The 14,727-nt window shown below is 38.9% G+C and overlaps 3 protein-coding genes, 1 long non-coding RNA gene and 1 other non-coding gene across 9 annotated transcripts in view; 2 read left to right on the forward strand and 3 right to left on the reverse strand.

The window, feature by feature from the left end:
• LOC111321867 (hexosaminidase D) overlaps window positions 1–3,115 on the reverse strand; it is an 18,253-nt gene extending 15,138 nt beyond the window's left edge. For 2 of the 5 annotated variants that reach the window (XR_015992565.1, XM_088736341.1), the window contains exons 1-2: window positions 2,831–3,114; window positions 1,061–1,134 (exon numbers count right to left, since the gene is read on the reverse strand). Coding sequence is in view for 4 of the 5 variants with exons in the window: in XM_088736341.1 (XP_088592467.1) it covers window positions 1,061–1,134; window positions 2,831–2,886 (130 nt within the window). In the remaining variant the exon portion in view is untranslated. Of the gene's footprint in view, window positions 1–1,060; window positions 1,135–2,830 lie in introns of all 5 variants that reach the window. The other 3 variants (XM_088736338.1, XM_088736339.1, XM_088736340.1) reach the window with 3 other exon arrangements.
• LOC148722095 (uncharacterized) lies at window positions 37–1,321 on the forward strand. Its single transcript, XM_088736343.1, has 3 exons — window positions 37–480; window positions 630–661; window positions 779–1,321. Exons 1-3 carry the CDS (start codon window positions 278–280, stop codon window positions 880–882), a joined length of 339 nt encoding a protein of 112 aa, XP_088592469.1. The 5' UTR covers window positions 37–277; the 3' UTR covers window positions 883–1,321.
• Window positions 3,116–5,711: 2,596 nt separating the features above from the next.
• On the reverse strand, window positions 5,712–8,628 carry LOC148722096 (uncharacterized). Its single transcript, XR_015992451.1, has 4 exons — window positions 8,217–8,628; window positions 7,409–7,618; window positions 6,868–6,990; window positions 5,712–5,769 (listed from the first exon to the last, which is right to left on the reverse strand). It is a non-coding gene; the product is annotated as an uncharacterized LOC148722096 (long non-coding RNA).
• Window positions 8,629–10,742: 2,114 nt separating this feature from the next.
• Trnal-cag (transfer RNA leucine (anticodon CAG)) lies at window positions 10,743–10,826 on the reverse strand. The gene has a single exon. It is a non-coding gene; the product is annotated as a tRNA-Leu (tRNA).
• Window positions 10,827–10,900: 74 nt separating this feature from the next.
• LOC111321905 (FGFR1 oncogene partner 2 homolog) lies at window positions 10,901–13,604 on the forward strand. The gene is made up of 4 exons (XM_022924903.2): window positions 10,901–11,095; window positions 11,644–11,829; window positions 12,567–12,629; window positions 13,098–13,604. Exons 1-4 carry the CDS (start codon window positions 10,973–10,975, stop codon window positions 13,335–13,337), a joined length of 612 nt encoding a protein of 203 aa, XP_022780638.1. The 5' UTR covers window positions 10,901–10,972; the 3' UTR covers window positions 13,338–13,604.
• The last annotated feature ends 1,123 nt before the right edge of the window (window positions 13,605–14,727 follow it).

Consider the following 14,727-nt stretch of genomic DNA (forward strand, 5'->3'; position numbering starts at 1 on the left):
TGACTGAAGTATCCTACCGTAGACTTGACCAAACACTTAAAGGCCCATTTCCAACCGAGATGCCTTGCGCGCCCGGATCATTTTTCATATATGAAAAATACGCTATTTTCCTCGTAGTTGCGGAATCGCTTTGATATCTTCTTACATCTTACTAATTAGGGCTTTCAAAGTTCCATCTTGAATTATGTGCGAGCAACAAACTATCGTAGTATCCATATCAGTAAATAGCTTTTAATTCTTACATGAATGACGGTGAAAAACGTCATTTGAAAAGTTGATGCCGCCGAAGAAGCGGTCTAGAGGAAGGCCGAGTCTGCCCGGCTCGGCAAAGGTTATTCGACTTCGAGAGTCTGTGTATGATTTATGGAGGGCAAGGAAAACAACCATGGGTTTCGGTAACACTACAGACAGTGCTTTTGCAGAAATGTTATTGCATTGTTCCTACGATGGAACTAGAGACTCCGGGGAGATTTTTTCGAGGTGAGAATAATTATTTGAGTGATTTTTACTTGAGATCCTGAGATATATATGTAAGCGATCTCATCTGTAGAAGTGATTATTCTATAATTGAAATGCGTAAAGTAAATCAGTTTTGGCCAATATTGGTTATTTGTTTATATTTTATTTAGTGTTGAAGCCAAACAATTTCCTTCAACATCAAGTAAGCTTTGTACAAGTTTTATACACAGACTCAATTTATGATTTTTCAGTCTCAAATATTTAGCTGCAAATTTGTTTACTGTGTTCTTCACCAAATCTTTGTTTTTCTTTTTAATAGTGTTTGTGAATGACTATCAGAGTTCGCCATTTAACAATAGCGCGATTCCAAAACAAAAACAAACGACTGCAAAGGATCTCGGATGGAAATGGGCCTTTAACTGAATGACATATGCAGCAAATGTGCCGTAAAAAAGCCTAGTTCTAAGCATACTGTAAAGTCTATGAATAAAGGTGGAATGATTTCCATGTACAAATGAGTACCCCTGATATCCGAGCCACTGCCAACCTACGTTGAACCTGCTTTTTAAGAATGAATTATTGGAAGGAAGAGAGTACTTACCAAACATAAGACGCTTCACCAAGGTGTCAGTATCATTGCACTGAGAGAAGTCTAAGGCTGTCGACTGGCTCCATCTGAGTGTGATACAATTTAGTGTGCGTATATCAACATGAGCACGTACAAAAAAAAAAGATAGCAGAGACGAGGAGCACCATAAAACTTTCAAACACTTCTTTGATTCGATTACATAAAACATGATAGACATGGTATGAATTGACTATTGTGTGATGATTTAGGCAATTATATCCGGTTATCATTATACATTGTGCTCACTGATGATCTGTTTCCTCATTGGCTTTATTAACTTGGATATCTTTATAAATGTTTTCCAGTTATATTCATGACCTCTTTAAAACCTTTTTAGTCACACATTTCATCAAAGAAGTTACATCATGATATTATGTGCGAGTCACTCATGTGAGTGTTACATCATGATATTATGTTAATATTAATATTAATATTATGATATTATGATATTATGTGCGAGTCACTCATGTGAGTGTTACATCATGATATTATGTTAATATTAATATTAATATTATGATATCATGATATTATGTGCGAGTCACTCATGTGAGTGTTACATCATGATATTATGTTAATATTAATATTAATATTATGATATTATGATATTATGTGCGAGTCACTCATGTGAGTGTTACACAGCTAATCGCTTTTAAACCAAAATGATAATTTAGCTCGTTTGTAAAGGAAGACAATCAATCACCAAAGGGAAAAGGGAGAGGAGAAAACAAAATGAAAACAAGTTGGGACCTAAAACCGATCGTGCAGAACACCAAACCTAACGGGAAAGTGCGTCGGATTCCCCCGCCCCTCCCATTGTAACGAGAGAAATGCACCACACAATCGCATTAGAACAGGACCAGGGGTTACAGGTTGCACAAACTACCTGCAAATTACGGAGCAGAACCTCAACAGGAGTAGAGTCAGAAGCCCTACGAAATCATGCAACAAACACGACATCGACTAACAGGTTATTATCAAGTGCACACTCTCAGTCCCCTGCTATCTTTACCAAGAAAAGCTTGGTGGACTGGCCCTTTTAGTAAGCTCATTTGTGGGTGCTGAGATTATAATGAGATTTGGGTCAATTTCAGTAAGTGATGAATTCACGGTTGATTAGGGTGGAACCATTCTCCTGATTGTCAAGAAAAGGAAAACTTTTCACAAGATTTTCGCCAGTGGAGAGACGGTTGTGAACGATCTGTACACCTTGTTGTCCCCTGAACTTTAGAGAGATTCAACCGATTTTTTTTCGCCGAGTATAGGTTGTGAAGGCGGGCTATAAGCGGCTTCTTAACCAAATTCCAGCAAGATTTTACCGTCTTTCATTCCGTTGAATATCAGCTCATATCGAATGAACTTTTTGCCACCCTGATTTGATGCGTGACCGCGTTTCTAAGCGAGCGGTATTCAGTCCATGGGTTTCATTATGACATTTAAGTCTTTTAACAAAGAACTGTAAATACATCTAATTACTAAGGATAGGATAATCAAATTTTTCTTAACGCCATTATGTGCAATCACGTAAGCGATTTAGTGGTACCTGCATGTTAACTAATGATAATGTTGTACATTTCATCGATCGTTACCCCGGTCGATCTCGTGGATTATCACTGATACTTTCAAGCTTTCAACGGCATTATTTGGCCCAACATTATCACCATTCTCGATATCTTTGCACCTAGATAAATTAAATAGTTGTAATTACGAAGTGAGAACACAGAGTTACCAATCGATCAAATTTACCTGACACTGAAAGTTCCAATCCAGAAAAATATAAACGAAGGGAAATAAACTACCATCTTTTGTTTCCCGCTCAAGTTACGAAGTTCATCAGCTAAGGAATAAATCTGATAAAAGAACTTCCTTTCTTTCTCTCAATTTTCTCCTGTAGCAACATTTTCCAACAGTTAATCCCTAATGTTTATAGGTATTGTAGTTCCCGACTGTGATCGATGATGCTTGAATAAATAACCTGCTTATGATGACATCTTGTGACACTTATTGCCCGACTTGCGACAGCAAATAAAATTAGAGAAAGTTTATAACGTTGTATTTCTATGTTGTTTCTGAATGTCAGCAAATCTGAATATTCACATCCTTACGAGTTCTTGATATCGAACGATCAGTGTGTTAGCCGCCCCCGTTTGTAACGAGTTTAAAGGGTGTTTACTCAAAACTAGATTAGAAATCAAGATCTTAATTTCATGAAACATTTATGAGCGATCAATAAGCTGACTGACAGTACTAAATCAAACCATCTCTGTCAAAAAGAAAAACAGGCTCTGCATAATATTCAACTTTCGCAGACTTTCGTTCTTCTGCTCTATTCTTTTGAAATGAGCCAATCCGTAGCCGAATTAATTTCCCAACAGACGAAAAACATCGTAGAATTCAAAACGCAATAAGGAATTAATCACCAAGTAAATGGTAGAAATTTCGTATGATACAAGACTGAAGTTCGGTCCTCGTCACTCCGCACGGATTCTGGTTAAGGTCGGAAAATGTCAGAAAATTTCCAATTGATCATAAATTTCAAGGCAAATTGTAGACAGACTACTGAAAATTCCGAGACTTGTGCGGTGACGTATCTGACCGTTAGGGGTCCGCGAACCAATCAGAAGTGTTTATAAATCTTTTGTCCGCCTTTCATTTTAACGATTGATGGTGGGCGATTTTTCAAGAGAAGTGAAAACTTCCATTTTCATTGACGTCAGTGACAATCTTAGCACATAACCAGTCTAAATGTTGGAAAACACTGAAATTCCGGGATGTACTTTTTCTGACAACTGACATACCACCCCTTACTCGTTGCTTTATTTTGGGCCCTCTGCCAAGTTTGAACATCCTTTTTGTTTTTATATTGTATCAGACACAAAACCATCTTCATTAACCATATTTCTGAGAAACAAAATGGAGCAACAGCTATCGATTAACTAGGAATCGATTATTTGATTAAAACCAATTGAAAGTGAAAACTACTTATCAGTCTTTATTCACATTAGGTTATCTTTTATCAATTTGTTTTTTATGTTTATTGTTTTATTTTATCATTTCATTTTTATTTTTTAATCTAAGTATTATATTTTTTGTGGTTCCATGAAAGTTCGAAAAATCGTCTAGTTCCGGTGGGTTCCAGGTGAGTTCTGATATGTTCCGGGCGAGTTTCGGGAGTTTCTGGGTCCAGCAGGTTCCTAGTGGTTCCAGGTGGTTCCGGGTGGTTCCAGGTGGTTCTGGGTGCTTCCAGGTGCTTCCGGGTACTTCCGGGTGCTTCCGGGTGCTTCCGGGTGCTTCCGGGTGCTTCCGAGTGCTTCCGGGTGCTTCCGGGTGGTTTCGGGTGGTTCCGGGTGGTTCCTAGCTGGTGGTTCCGAGTGGTTCTGGGTTGTCTCGAGTGGTCCAGGGACAGACTCCCCCCCCTCCCAGTCAAGTGCATTCTGTTCGTCCAAAACTTTCTTTTGAAAACGTCAAAAGGAAGAATTTGCGTGCAGGTGATGACCTATTTACAAACAAGGCAACCTGTTTGCCTCATTATTGAGGGTCACTCTGCATGATTGCTTAACATACCGAGTAGTGACCGAAGCGTGATGGATTTGTCGATCATAATGACAGCAGAAACAAAAGAGTTCTTTTAAAACCGTTGTTTATTTGACAAATTATAAGTTGATGAAAGTTGCCAGCTATTTAAAGTCTAAACAATCTTGGCATTTGTATCTACATTATGCTAACATATAAGCGAAAGCAACTTTGGCTAGCATTGTCTTCACTATAATATTGTGTGATTTTATCACGCATAAGGCTGTGTGAATAAAGAGGTGAAACCGATTAAGCAAATGAGAGCGTTAGCACCATCTTCAATTTTTAGAATTTTTGCAATCAGCTATACAACTTTGTCCACCCTGAAAAATGCTTGTAATAAGCACATTTTTAGTCCACTGACCTTGAGAAATGAACACAGAACCGTGTCAAACATATCTTCTGATCAATTGCCCCGAAACGAGCCCGAAAAGGATAAAAACTACAGCTTTTGTGGTCGAAAATTTTTTTAGGTCAATAAACACTCACAAACTCAGCTATTAAAGCAAATGTTGTTTGTTAATTTTGACTCTAACCTAAAAATTAAACGCCCTTACTACCACACAAAATTTGAATAATAAAAAAAATCACTCTCGAGTTTAAAAACTAACATCGTCAGCGCTTCGAATAGAGGTTTTGCACAGCAGCCATGTTGGATGGCAGGAACAATATATTATTTTACCCATAGGAAAAAATTTTCTTTCTTATGCAAAATATTTTCATTGTTTCAGCCATCCAACATGGCTGCTATCCAAAACCTCTATACGGTTACCACCACGCTTCTAGGAAAGTGCTGTCATCTGCATGTCACTTAACAAATGCGATAATCACTCTACCATGACCAACGTTATCATAACAACATTCGTTATGCTGATTTGTTCCATTGTGGAAAGAACCTCGCCCTCCCCCACAGGAAATATCTTTATTGGCACCTCCACTTCCCTCAGAGTACCCTCCACCGCCCCCTGGTAACCTCCTACATGCACGAAAACCACCACCACCTCTAAATCCACCCCGATGTGCTCCACCCTCCCCTCTGTCTAGATATCCTTTACCTCCACCAGAAATCTTCGCATCTTCTCCATCACTGCAGAAGCCTCCGCCACCACCACCTACAATCAAGAGAAATGATTGGTACCAGGTTAGTTCACTTGCTACAATACAATTATGAAGGGATCAGTCGTTCTTTCATAAACTGTTGAAAGCGATTGAAAATGATTCGCGGTATACTTTAACCAAATTTATCACCTAAGTTTTGCAAGTTTATTCAAGAAAATATCAAATATTTTCATTGTTTATTTATATTATTAATGATAAGAACAAGGACAAATCAGCCTTAAACTTTGCATTCAATCCTTTGTATCGTATTGCGGTCTAATCTGTCAAATTCCTGCTGAGGTACAAAGAAGCCTTATCAATCGTTTTGATGTCATCTCCTGTGATTAGAGTGATTGAAATGAAGTAATGCTTGCGTATATTCGTGGATTGTTGTTGAGAATCCAATAAATGCGTAGGATTCTAGCTGATCTTTAAGTCTCATACATGGCACCCCCAGAGGTGTCATTAACGAAAAAAAAATTCATAGGTAGTAATGCTAAATAATCCAAGTTTGAGCGACTTATAACCTCTTTGGTTCGAGATACTAATGAATGGAAGAAGAAAATCTCAGTATTTATAAGGAGAATGACATGTTACAACTAGTTACATGTGCAGTTAGTTCCATTTCTACGAAATAGATCTTTACACGTGCACTTGAAAGATCCTAGGGTGTTGTCGCATTTGCATTCACACGACAGTCGCGAGTTCCGTCCGCACATTCATTTATACACGGAAGCGAGTCAAAGGATTATCGTATAAACGAGATCTTTTTGCTAAGTCACCTTAGATAACAACTATCAAAGCATGTGAGTGAGTAGTATGAACATGTTACATTCAGGAACCTGTGCAATTAGTTCCATTTCCATGCAATCCATCTTTACACCGTGCACATAAGATCTCACGGTGTTCAGTTGCAATCAACGTTCACATCACAGCCGCGTGTTCTGCCTACACATTGGACGGTATTTACATAAACAGAAACAGTTCTAGATATGTCAAAACATAATAACCTCGTCGATATATATAACACCTTACTTTTAGGACTTTTAGGGTCAAATCTTACCACTAGAACTGAAAAATTATCGATAGCATGACATGTTACGATTATTTACCTGCGCAGTTAGTTCCATTTCCTCGATATCCATCTCTACACGTGCAATTGTAGGATCCAAGGGTATTGTTAAACACAGCTTTCATATGACATCTGTGTGTTCCGTCAGTACACTCATTTATATCTAAAACAAAAGAATTATAAACATCACTGTCATATAAGTTGTTTTGGATACGGCCTGCTCCCAGTTGGGTTGTTAGCTCAATTGGTAGAGCGCTGCACTAGTATCGCAGATGTAGTGGTTCGAATCCCGTACAGGCCTGATTTTTTTCAGGTCTGATTTTCGCTATTGCATAGATAGCGCTCTCTACTGCGAGGATCGTGCATCATATGTATCTATAACCGCAGTTCGAAAAAATCATCGTATCTGATTACTAAGAAAGTTGGAAATCACTGAGTTAAATGTTTTGACTAAGCTAAAGAAAACGCCTCCCGGTTAGCTCAATGGATAGAGCGCTGGACTGTAGTGCGGGAGGTCGAGGGTTCGAGCCCCGGCCGGACCAACACTCAAGGTCTTAAAATAATTGAGAAGAATTTGCTACCTTTCTATAACATCAAGAAATGGTTAGATATTCTAGTCTTCTCGGATAGGGACGTATAAATGGAGGTCCCGTCTCCTGCAGGGTTGGGGCAGGAGACGTTAATTTCCCACACACGAGATTACTGTGTGATGGATGTCCTCCCCTGAGATGGGATGGGTGGATTAGGACAGCAGGTTCACATCAGCTATCACAGCTGCCAAATTAATCAACCTGCTAAAACAAATAAATGAACTTCAACTTCAACGCTATCAGTTTCTTCGAAGATGTTCCTCTACAACTCGTATGCAATGTCCTATTTCACTTACTGTTCTGCGATTTGGCATAATTGCAATAAGTCTGAAACAGAAGCTGGAAAGGCTTAGTGTGAGAGCTCTAAAGTGTGTCTACAACAAACGGGTGCCCCTTAATGGTGATGACTACGGCTTAACTTTGTCCAATCGTCGTCTACAGGATATTGCCATATTAATTTTTAAAGCTGTAAACGGTATGTTACCTGGATATATAAGTGACTTGTTCGTTGTACGTAATAATGTGAAGTGCTTGAGAGTCACCAACAAGCTTGTTGTCCCACATAAGAAAACTATAAACGTCGGCTTAAAATCTACAACTTTTATCGGTGCCAAAGTGTGGAACTCTTTACAGGATGAATTACGTTCAAGGGCAACCCTTAAGGAATTTAAGAATGCTCGTTATTAGAGAGTTAAATTTGTAACGTAATAATCTTAAGATTTTTAGAATGTTAGTTATTAATTGATTTGAGGCCTAATCAGCCTCAGCAACCCGAGTTGAAATAAAGTTACCTACCTACCTAGCCATTATCAAACAATGAAGACCCCTCTCGGTCTCGTCTTGTTATTTGGTCCTTTCAAAAATTCCTAGTTGATTGCTGGTAAATTTCCTGTGGGCGCATTCCAAGTTTCCTATCCCTTTTGGGAATGGTATGAAAAGCTAATGAATGCACAAACTGCCCGTTATATTTAGATTTCACGACCCGCTGATTGTTGGAGAGGAAGTATAGTCTATTGATTGTTTGTAAAACTTTAAAATGCAACGGGTTCTTGCGTTGATCTTAGAAACTTCAATACATCATAAACTTGCTTGTTCTGAGCAATTTTTGGATCTACTGCCCTTGAGATGTGACCACAGAATACTCTCACTGCATTTACTGTTGCAGACAACGTCTGATGAAATGCTCCATAAGATGCCGAAAAAGGCTTTAGAGAAAGACTGGATCCCACAACAATGCAGCTACCAACAAACCTGTTCTTGCAAGTGCTGTTTGTAAATTTGTAAATCAACAGACTTCGTCAAATCGTCGTACTTTGAAGTCACTCGAGGCACAAAATTGCTTGATTTGTTGAAATTAAGCAAAGTGCTTTCAAAACAAAGAGGACTTGTAGCTTGCGCCTGAAAAGAAAGAAACATACTCTGCTGACCCAAACACAAAAATGGCCGAGGAAAATGTTAATCATGCATTTGGACCAAGAGCTCTTTTCAGACCTCAAAGAACCCTGGTACATCCTTTACTCCTTCATGTGGTTGCACCATTTGTTGATGGTGACGATCGTAACTTTTCTCTGCAGATAAACGGGAATCTTTTATGGAGGAATATGGGAGTTAAGCGGAAGTCCTTCAGTTTATATTCAGTCTTCAAGCTGACTTGTGAGCGATTGTTTATCAACTTGAAGAATCTTGGTGCCTGCGATTGCGTCGCAAAGAAACTAAACTATAAGACTGGGAGATTCTTGAAGCAAATAAAAGGAGAACAAAACGGCAAAAGGAGAACAGAGACTTGGACAAATAACTTGAACTAAAAAATAGTTAATCACTGAAAAACAATGTCTTAGAGGAGCCTTCTTTGGGGAAATTCGATAAAGTACGTGTGTGTTGGTGTGAATACTGTGTGCACTTGTGATAAAGTATGTGTGTGTTGGTGTGAATACTGTGTGCACTTGTGATAAAGTATGTGTGTGTTGGTGTGAATACTGTGTGCACTTGTGATAAAGTATGTGTGTGTTGGTGTGAATACTGTGTGCACTTGTGATAAAGTATGTGTGTGTTGGTGTGAATACTGTGTGCACTTGTGATAAAGTATGTGTGTGTTGGTGTGAATACTGTGTGCACTTGTGATAAAGTATGTGTGTGTTGGTGTGAATACTGTGTGCACTTGTGATAAAGTATGTGTGTGTTGGTGTGAATACTGTGTGCACTTGTGATAGTTTAGGACATAACGGGATCATCCGGCTGAGTGTAGTCCTGAGATGGACTGTTGTATTAGCATTGGCGCCTGACATTTCGACATCCGAGTAGAAGTCATCGTCAGGGTCAAGTGCCGTGTTCGTGTAAACTGATTGGTCAGTTTAGCTGTACGTTGTCAGCTGTAAGACTTATCGGACTGTTTCTCATGATCCATCGGTGAAGTTAGGTCGTTCTGTCCGGTTCGTTTGTATGATGCCGGTAGCAGTTGACACCTGTTGAGGGAAGTCTGTTAGTTAGTAAACCAGCTTTCCAGAGTCAGTCATTGAAAATAGTTAAAGGAGGTAAGTTTCGAAAGAAACTGTGGTACTGCGTCGATGGGGGTAACAAGGTAATTTGGTAATATCAACTAAGTTGAAATTGTAAATTGGCCACCGTAAAGAGTTAAAAAGCTGACGTTTCGAGCGTTAGCCCTTCGTCAGAGCGAATGGAATTGAAAATAGTTAGTTCTGTAGGTTAGGCGTTCCGCAGAGCCCTAGTCAATGGTATGGTTCTCAAGTAGATGATGTCAGGTTCAGCTATGTGAATGTTGACATCACCTTTTCTTGTCGCTCGCTTGTGTTCAGTCAGTCTTGTTGTGAGGTTTCTGCCAGTCTCTCCGAAAGGGTGGAAGGCTGGACAGTCGGAGCTATTGATCTTATAAACCGCTCCCTGTCTGTACGTGTTCCTCGGTTCGTTTGTTGATGACTGATGAATGCCCGGCGGCCGGGCACGGTCTCAAAGAGTTGATGAAATGCCCGGCAGTCAGAACCTCCACATATTTTCCATCGACGAGTTCTTTCAAGCTTCCTAGGAATATCAGATGTTTGTTTAGAAATATTAAGCGATTCCAAAAGTTAATTTGACTTTTCAGTGGACAAACTCTCCGAGCTTGAGCATACTATTGATCATCAATAATATCGCTTGTCCGTGGTCAGTTGTCATCACGGCATACCAAGCAGTCTGGCTAGAAGAGGCAGTTTACCATTATCTTCCACCACACTTTTCTAAAAAGCTCAGAGGGGGTTTAAGCCTAAATTGGCGTGAACAAAATTTGATTTAGGTGAGAAAGCTAAAAGAAACATCGAGAAAAATTACATGTCAGGAGTGGGATTCGAACCCACGCCTACAAGAGTAGACTGCGACCTGAACGCAGCGCCTTAGACCGCTCGGCCATCCTGACCTGTTAAAACAGTGTGAAAAATTTTATATATTTAAATACAATGTAATCAAATTCTATACCACAGTTACATGATCAGCGGTTGTTTCACAAAATTCAAAATGGAGAGTCGACTCTAAAGCGATTGCTTATGTAAGTACCATAGCGAAATGGACCAGTTACTGTTGGATGCGAAACGCCTAGCATGTCGTCTTCGTGAGCATAATGGCTCAGCAGATGCACTCATTAGTCAAGCAAACGGTCTCCACTGTAAATTAGATGCTATGAAGCAGGTAAAAATGTCAATATACATGATCTAGAAAAACAATTAAAGAACCTGTAGTCGTCGAGCTATTATAAAGTGTAACCTAGCCCGAACAGTTATATTCATTGTCATTAGAATGCCATTTTGCAGAAGGCAAGCTCTGAAAAAGCCATGAGATACTTTACTGAAAGATCGGCGGCCGTCGTTACGTTTCACCCTGAACTGTGTCTGGGTGACTGTGTAGTCGTAGCTTGCTTGGGAATATCAAACTTCTGTTTGTCGCAACATTGTTACAGGAAGGCCATTTTGATTGAGACATTTCACCATAACGTTTTTGAACGGGCTGTGGACGCAATCAGTAAGCATTCCTACCAGTATATACTAGCTAGTCAATGATCATGCATGCTAATGAGAAAAACACTACAAATTTAAAGTAATCGTAGAAAATAAATCCTGAATATCAATTTAGGCTTGAACAGTTTTAAATCGGGGTGCCTTAACAATTTGAGTAGTTGGTTTTTCCCTGGCTTGGTTGCTCATTGTGAAGGCTGATGAGCATTCCATTTTGTGTTACAGTATCAAGACATAGTCAGTGACCTAAATGAAGTGGCAAATCGCAGGCCACGCAGCACACTTATCTTAGGCAGTCAAGAAGAGAATGCTCGTATACGAGAATTGCAACAAGAAAATATTGAGCTTCAAACATCAGTAGCAGAATATCAGTCAGCTTTGGAACTTATCATGGCAAAGTACAGGGACCAGGTTAGTCTCAAACAGCATTTCTTTTTTTTTTGCTTGTGAAAACAAGATACATTTGATTTTGATTTTGCATCCAATTTATGTGTCAGTCAATTTGAAGCTTCAACTCCCCTCCCCTCCCCCCTCACAGGCAACCCCCAGGCATTTGAACTTCGGAAGATTGGTTCTTTCAAATTCCAGATCCCCAGGCCAAAATTGCATTCAAATGTTTCATTAATGTTATAGAATTAAGCCAAGTCACATATTAGTTTTCATTGCCATTGTTTGGTTTTTAACTCATAAACATCATGCTACAATGCATTTGCTCATGACCACCATTATTTCAAGATAAGACAAGTGTATTCTGTAGGAACAAAACTTCCCACCCCTGGGGCACAGTCAAATGCTTGTGGGTTGCCGGGGAGGGTATGTTGAAGCCTTGAATTGATCAGCACATTAGTCTGTATAGGGGATACTGGAATAAAGTGATTAAAAGCCAAATTTATAGGAGAGGAGGTGAGAATATGATCCAAAATCATTGAGACTTCCAGAGGTTGGTTTGTGTGCCTTTTTCCCCCTTTGTTATTAGTTAATTCACTTGATCTGTCCACATATCAATAAAATGTAGTTACATCAAGATATGTTGATCTTGTAAATGATTTTTTTCATTTATTAAATCTTCATTTTTCACATTTTAATAAATATTGTTCATTATTATTTGTAATGAAAGAAAACCACATTTGTGTTTATTCTGCCCTTAGGTCTCTCAACTTATCAAAGCAAATAGACTCGATGCCAGCTGCATGAAACTGAACAATTACAAGGTAGTGTACGATATACCTTTCCATTGACATGGTGTGAAAGGGTCAAAAATTATTTTTTTGAAGACTGTGTAACAAGTGGTGAATGAAAACCTTCTTTCAGCTGTAAGATGGAACAATGTGGTTCACAAGATTTTTTTACCTAATCAGGGAAGGTATAAAAAGTGAGACTTGGAAGATGTCTCTTAGCTTCAAATATAATTTATTCCTGTCGTGAACTATCATTAGTTCAGTGTACAGAGGTATAAGAAAAAATGGCAAGTATTGATGGTTCATCCAATCCTAGGATACGCAGTCATCTCATTTTTTAATTGCCTCAACTCTAGACTAGATGTAGTATTTTTTGTCTTGTTGATTGAGCACAACAGGTTAGTGATCTAGCCCTTTTTACCACAAGCAGTGCTTGATGATCCATTTCTTAGTTACATAATTTGTGTTATTTGAGCATATGTATTTGCTTTTCTCGTTCAGGAGTTACAGGCCAAGACAGAGCAAATCTGTGAAATGGCTGCTGTTATGGCACAAGCAATCTACATCGATGATGAGGCTATTCAACAGGAGCAAGAAAAAATGGCTTCTATTGAGTCAGAAAATAGAGGCCTGAGAGAATTGTTAAAGATTAGTGGAATACCATATCCTGAAGCAACAACAAGTGAAGAGAAAGCTTCACCCAACTGCCAGCCAGATAGTCAGGAAACCTCTGAAGATTGACTTATTTCTTATTGTATTGTTGGCAATGATCTAGGCTTTCAAGTGTTTTAAAAACTTATTCAGACTTGAAAACACAGTTGAACGTGTAATATACAGACTGTGAGAGACAGGACACGAACTGGCTGTTTGTTGCCCTCGGTGTGGTATGTCCACACAAAATACCCAGGCACTTGTTAAGGGCAAAAAAAGGAAGTTGTTTTAAGTTTGAAATTATTGAAAATTAATGAGAGGTGCTATGTACTGAAAATAAATGAGTACCAAACTTAAGATTTCTGTTTGTAGTATGTAGTATAAGACTTGTTTCAAACCTCAAACCTCAGACCAAACAATCTCTGTAATGGAGTGAAATCTTTTTTCCTTGGAGTAAGTGGTGGTGGATAATTTTTTCCATCTTCGTTTATGATTTTATCCTAAAGGTTGAATAATATAATGATTCCTGCAATTTATCAGAAAGGTAGCCTTGGAGATTTTATTTTTTCATTTTCTTATTTGACTTCATTCTAGAGGTTGAATAATCATTCCCACAGTTTATCACATACAGTTCTATTTCAGGCTAAGTATTTCAAAATAGACTTAATTAAAGAACACAAATAGTGTGTTTTAGTCCCAGTCCCAAGTTCTGACCTCTCCATAGTTGTGATGATATTTATTGACAATGCCATGGTAACTGGGAAAGTATAGTTTCTGAGCAAGGGTTGAACTTTGGACTAGGGTTTTAGTGTTGACATTTCTATTAGATTGGCACTGCACCAAATGTTATGGCTAGCCAGGCAGCTTCCATGCACCCGATGTAAACTAAATAAAAGTCTAACAAGCGGATTAAATTCAAATGCTGTTATTCAATATAACATGCGGTCCCGAAGCGAGCGAGTAGCAAGCAAGTGAATGTAAGTCGTAAGTATCGAAAAAAATTCAATTAGAATAGTTAGAGACGTTGAAATTGGCCCAACTTAGTTCGGCTAGACCCGACGAACTAACAGTGTATAGTATGCAGTCAGCGAGCGCGTGTTGATAAAATGAAGGGGTGTATAGCCAGCCTAAGGTCTCCCTTCCTGCCATTCGCTGCCTTAGGGTAATGTATGGCGTCAATCGCTTCAAGAAACAGACAGGATGAAAAGAATAGAATAGATCAAGTCAGTGATCTATTCGTGGACCTCAAGAACTAAACCTTTGGATGACGCCCAATGAAAGAAGGAATACCTGATCACCTTTTGGGTGCCTCTTGCATCAAGTTATGAATGCGCGTTCGTCAAAGTAAAGACGATCTTTTCACTTGGGTTTCATTTCACGGATTAGATACAAACTAATCAAGATGTAAGAAATTGTACATCAAGTTAATAATGCCCTCTCTTAGTGGCCACAGCACTCTACATGAATCATGAAAATGAAC

The sequence above is a fragment of the Stylophora pistillata genome, chromosome 10 (assembly GCF_964205215.1).
Source record: "Stylophora pistillata chromosome 10, jaStyPist1.2, whole genome shotgun sequence".
Classification (NCBI taxonomy): domain Eukaryota; kingdom Metazoa; phylum Cnidaria; class Anthozoa; order Scleractinia; family Pocilloporidae; genus Stylophora; species Stylophora pistillata.

What these genes read in the sequence shown, in the direction of transcription:
- LOC111321905 (XM_022924903.2), top strand. Translation starts at nt 10,973, where the DNA reads ATGGACCAGTTACTGTTGGATGCGAAACGCCTAGCATGTCGTCTTCGT. An exon ending in AATTAGATGCTATGAAGCAG is followed by an intron (nt 11,096 to 11,643) that starts GTAAAAATGTCA and finishes TTTGTGTTACAG; the next exon opens with TATCAAGACATAGTCAGTGA. An exon ending in TGAAACTGAACAATTACAAG is followed by an intron (nt 12,630 to 13,097) that starts GTAGTGTACGAT and finishes TTTCTCGTTCAG; the next exon opens with GAGTTACAGGCCAAGACAGA.
- LOC148722095 (XM_088736343.1), top strand. Translation starts at nt 278, where the DNA reads ATGCCGCCGAAGAAGCGGTCTAGAGGAAGGCCGAGTCTGCCCGGCTCG. An exon ending in TCCGGGGAGATTTTTTCGAG is followed by an intron (nt 481 to 629) that starts GTGAGAATAATT and finishes TATTTTATTTAG; the next exon opens with TGTTGAAGCCAAACAATTTC. An exon ending in ACAATTTCCTTCAACATCAA is followed by an intron (nt 662 to 778) that starts GTAAGCTTTGTA and finishes TCTTTTTAATAG; the next exon opens with TGTTTGTGAATGACTATCAG.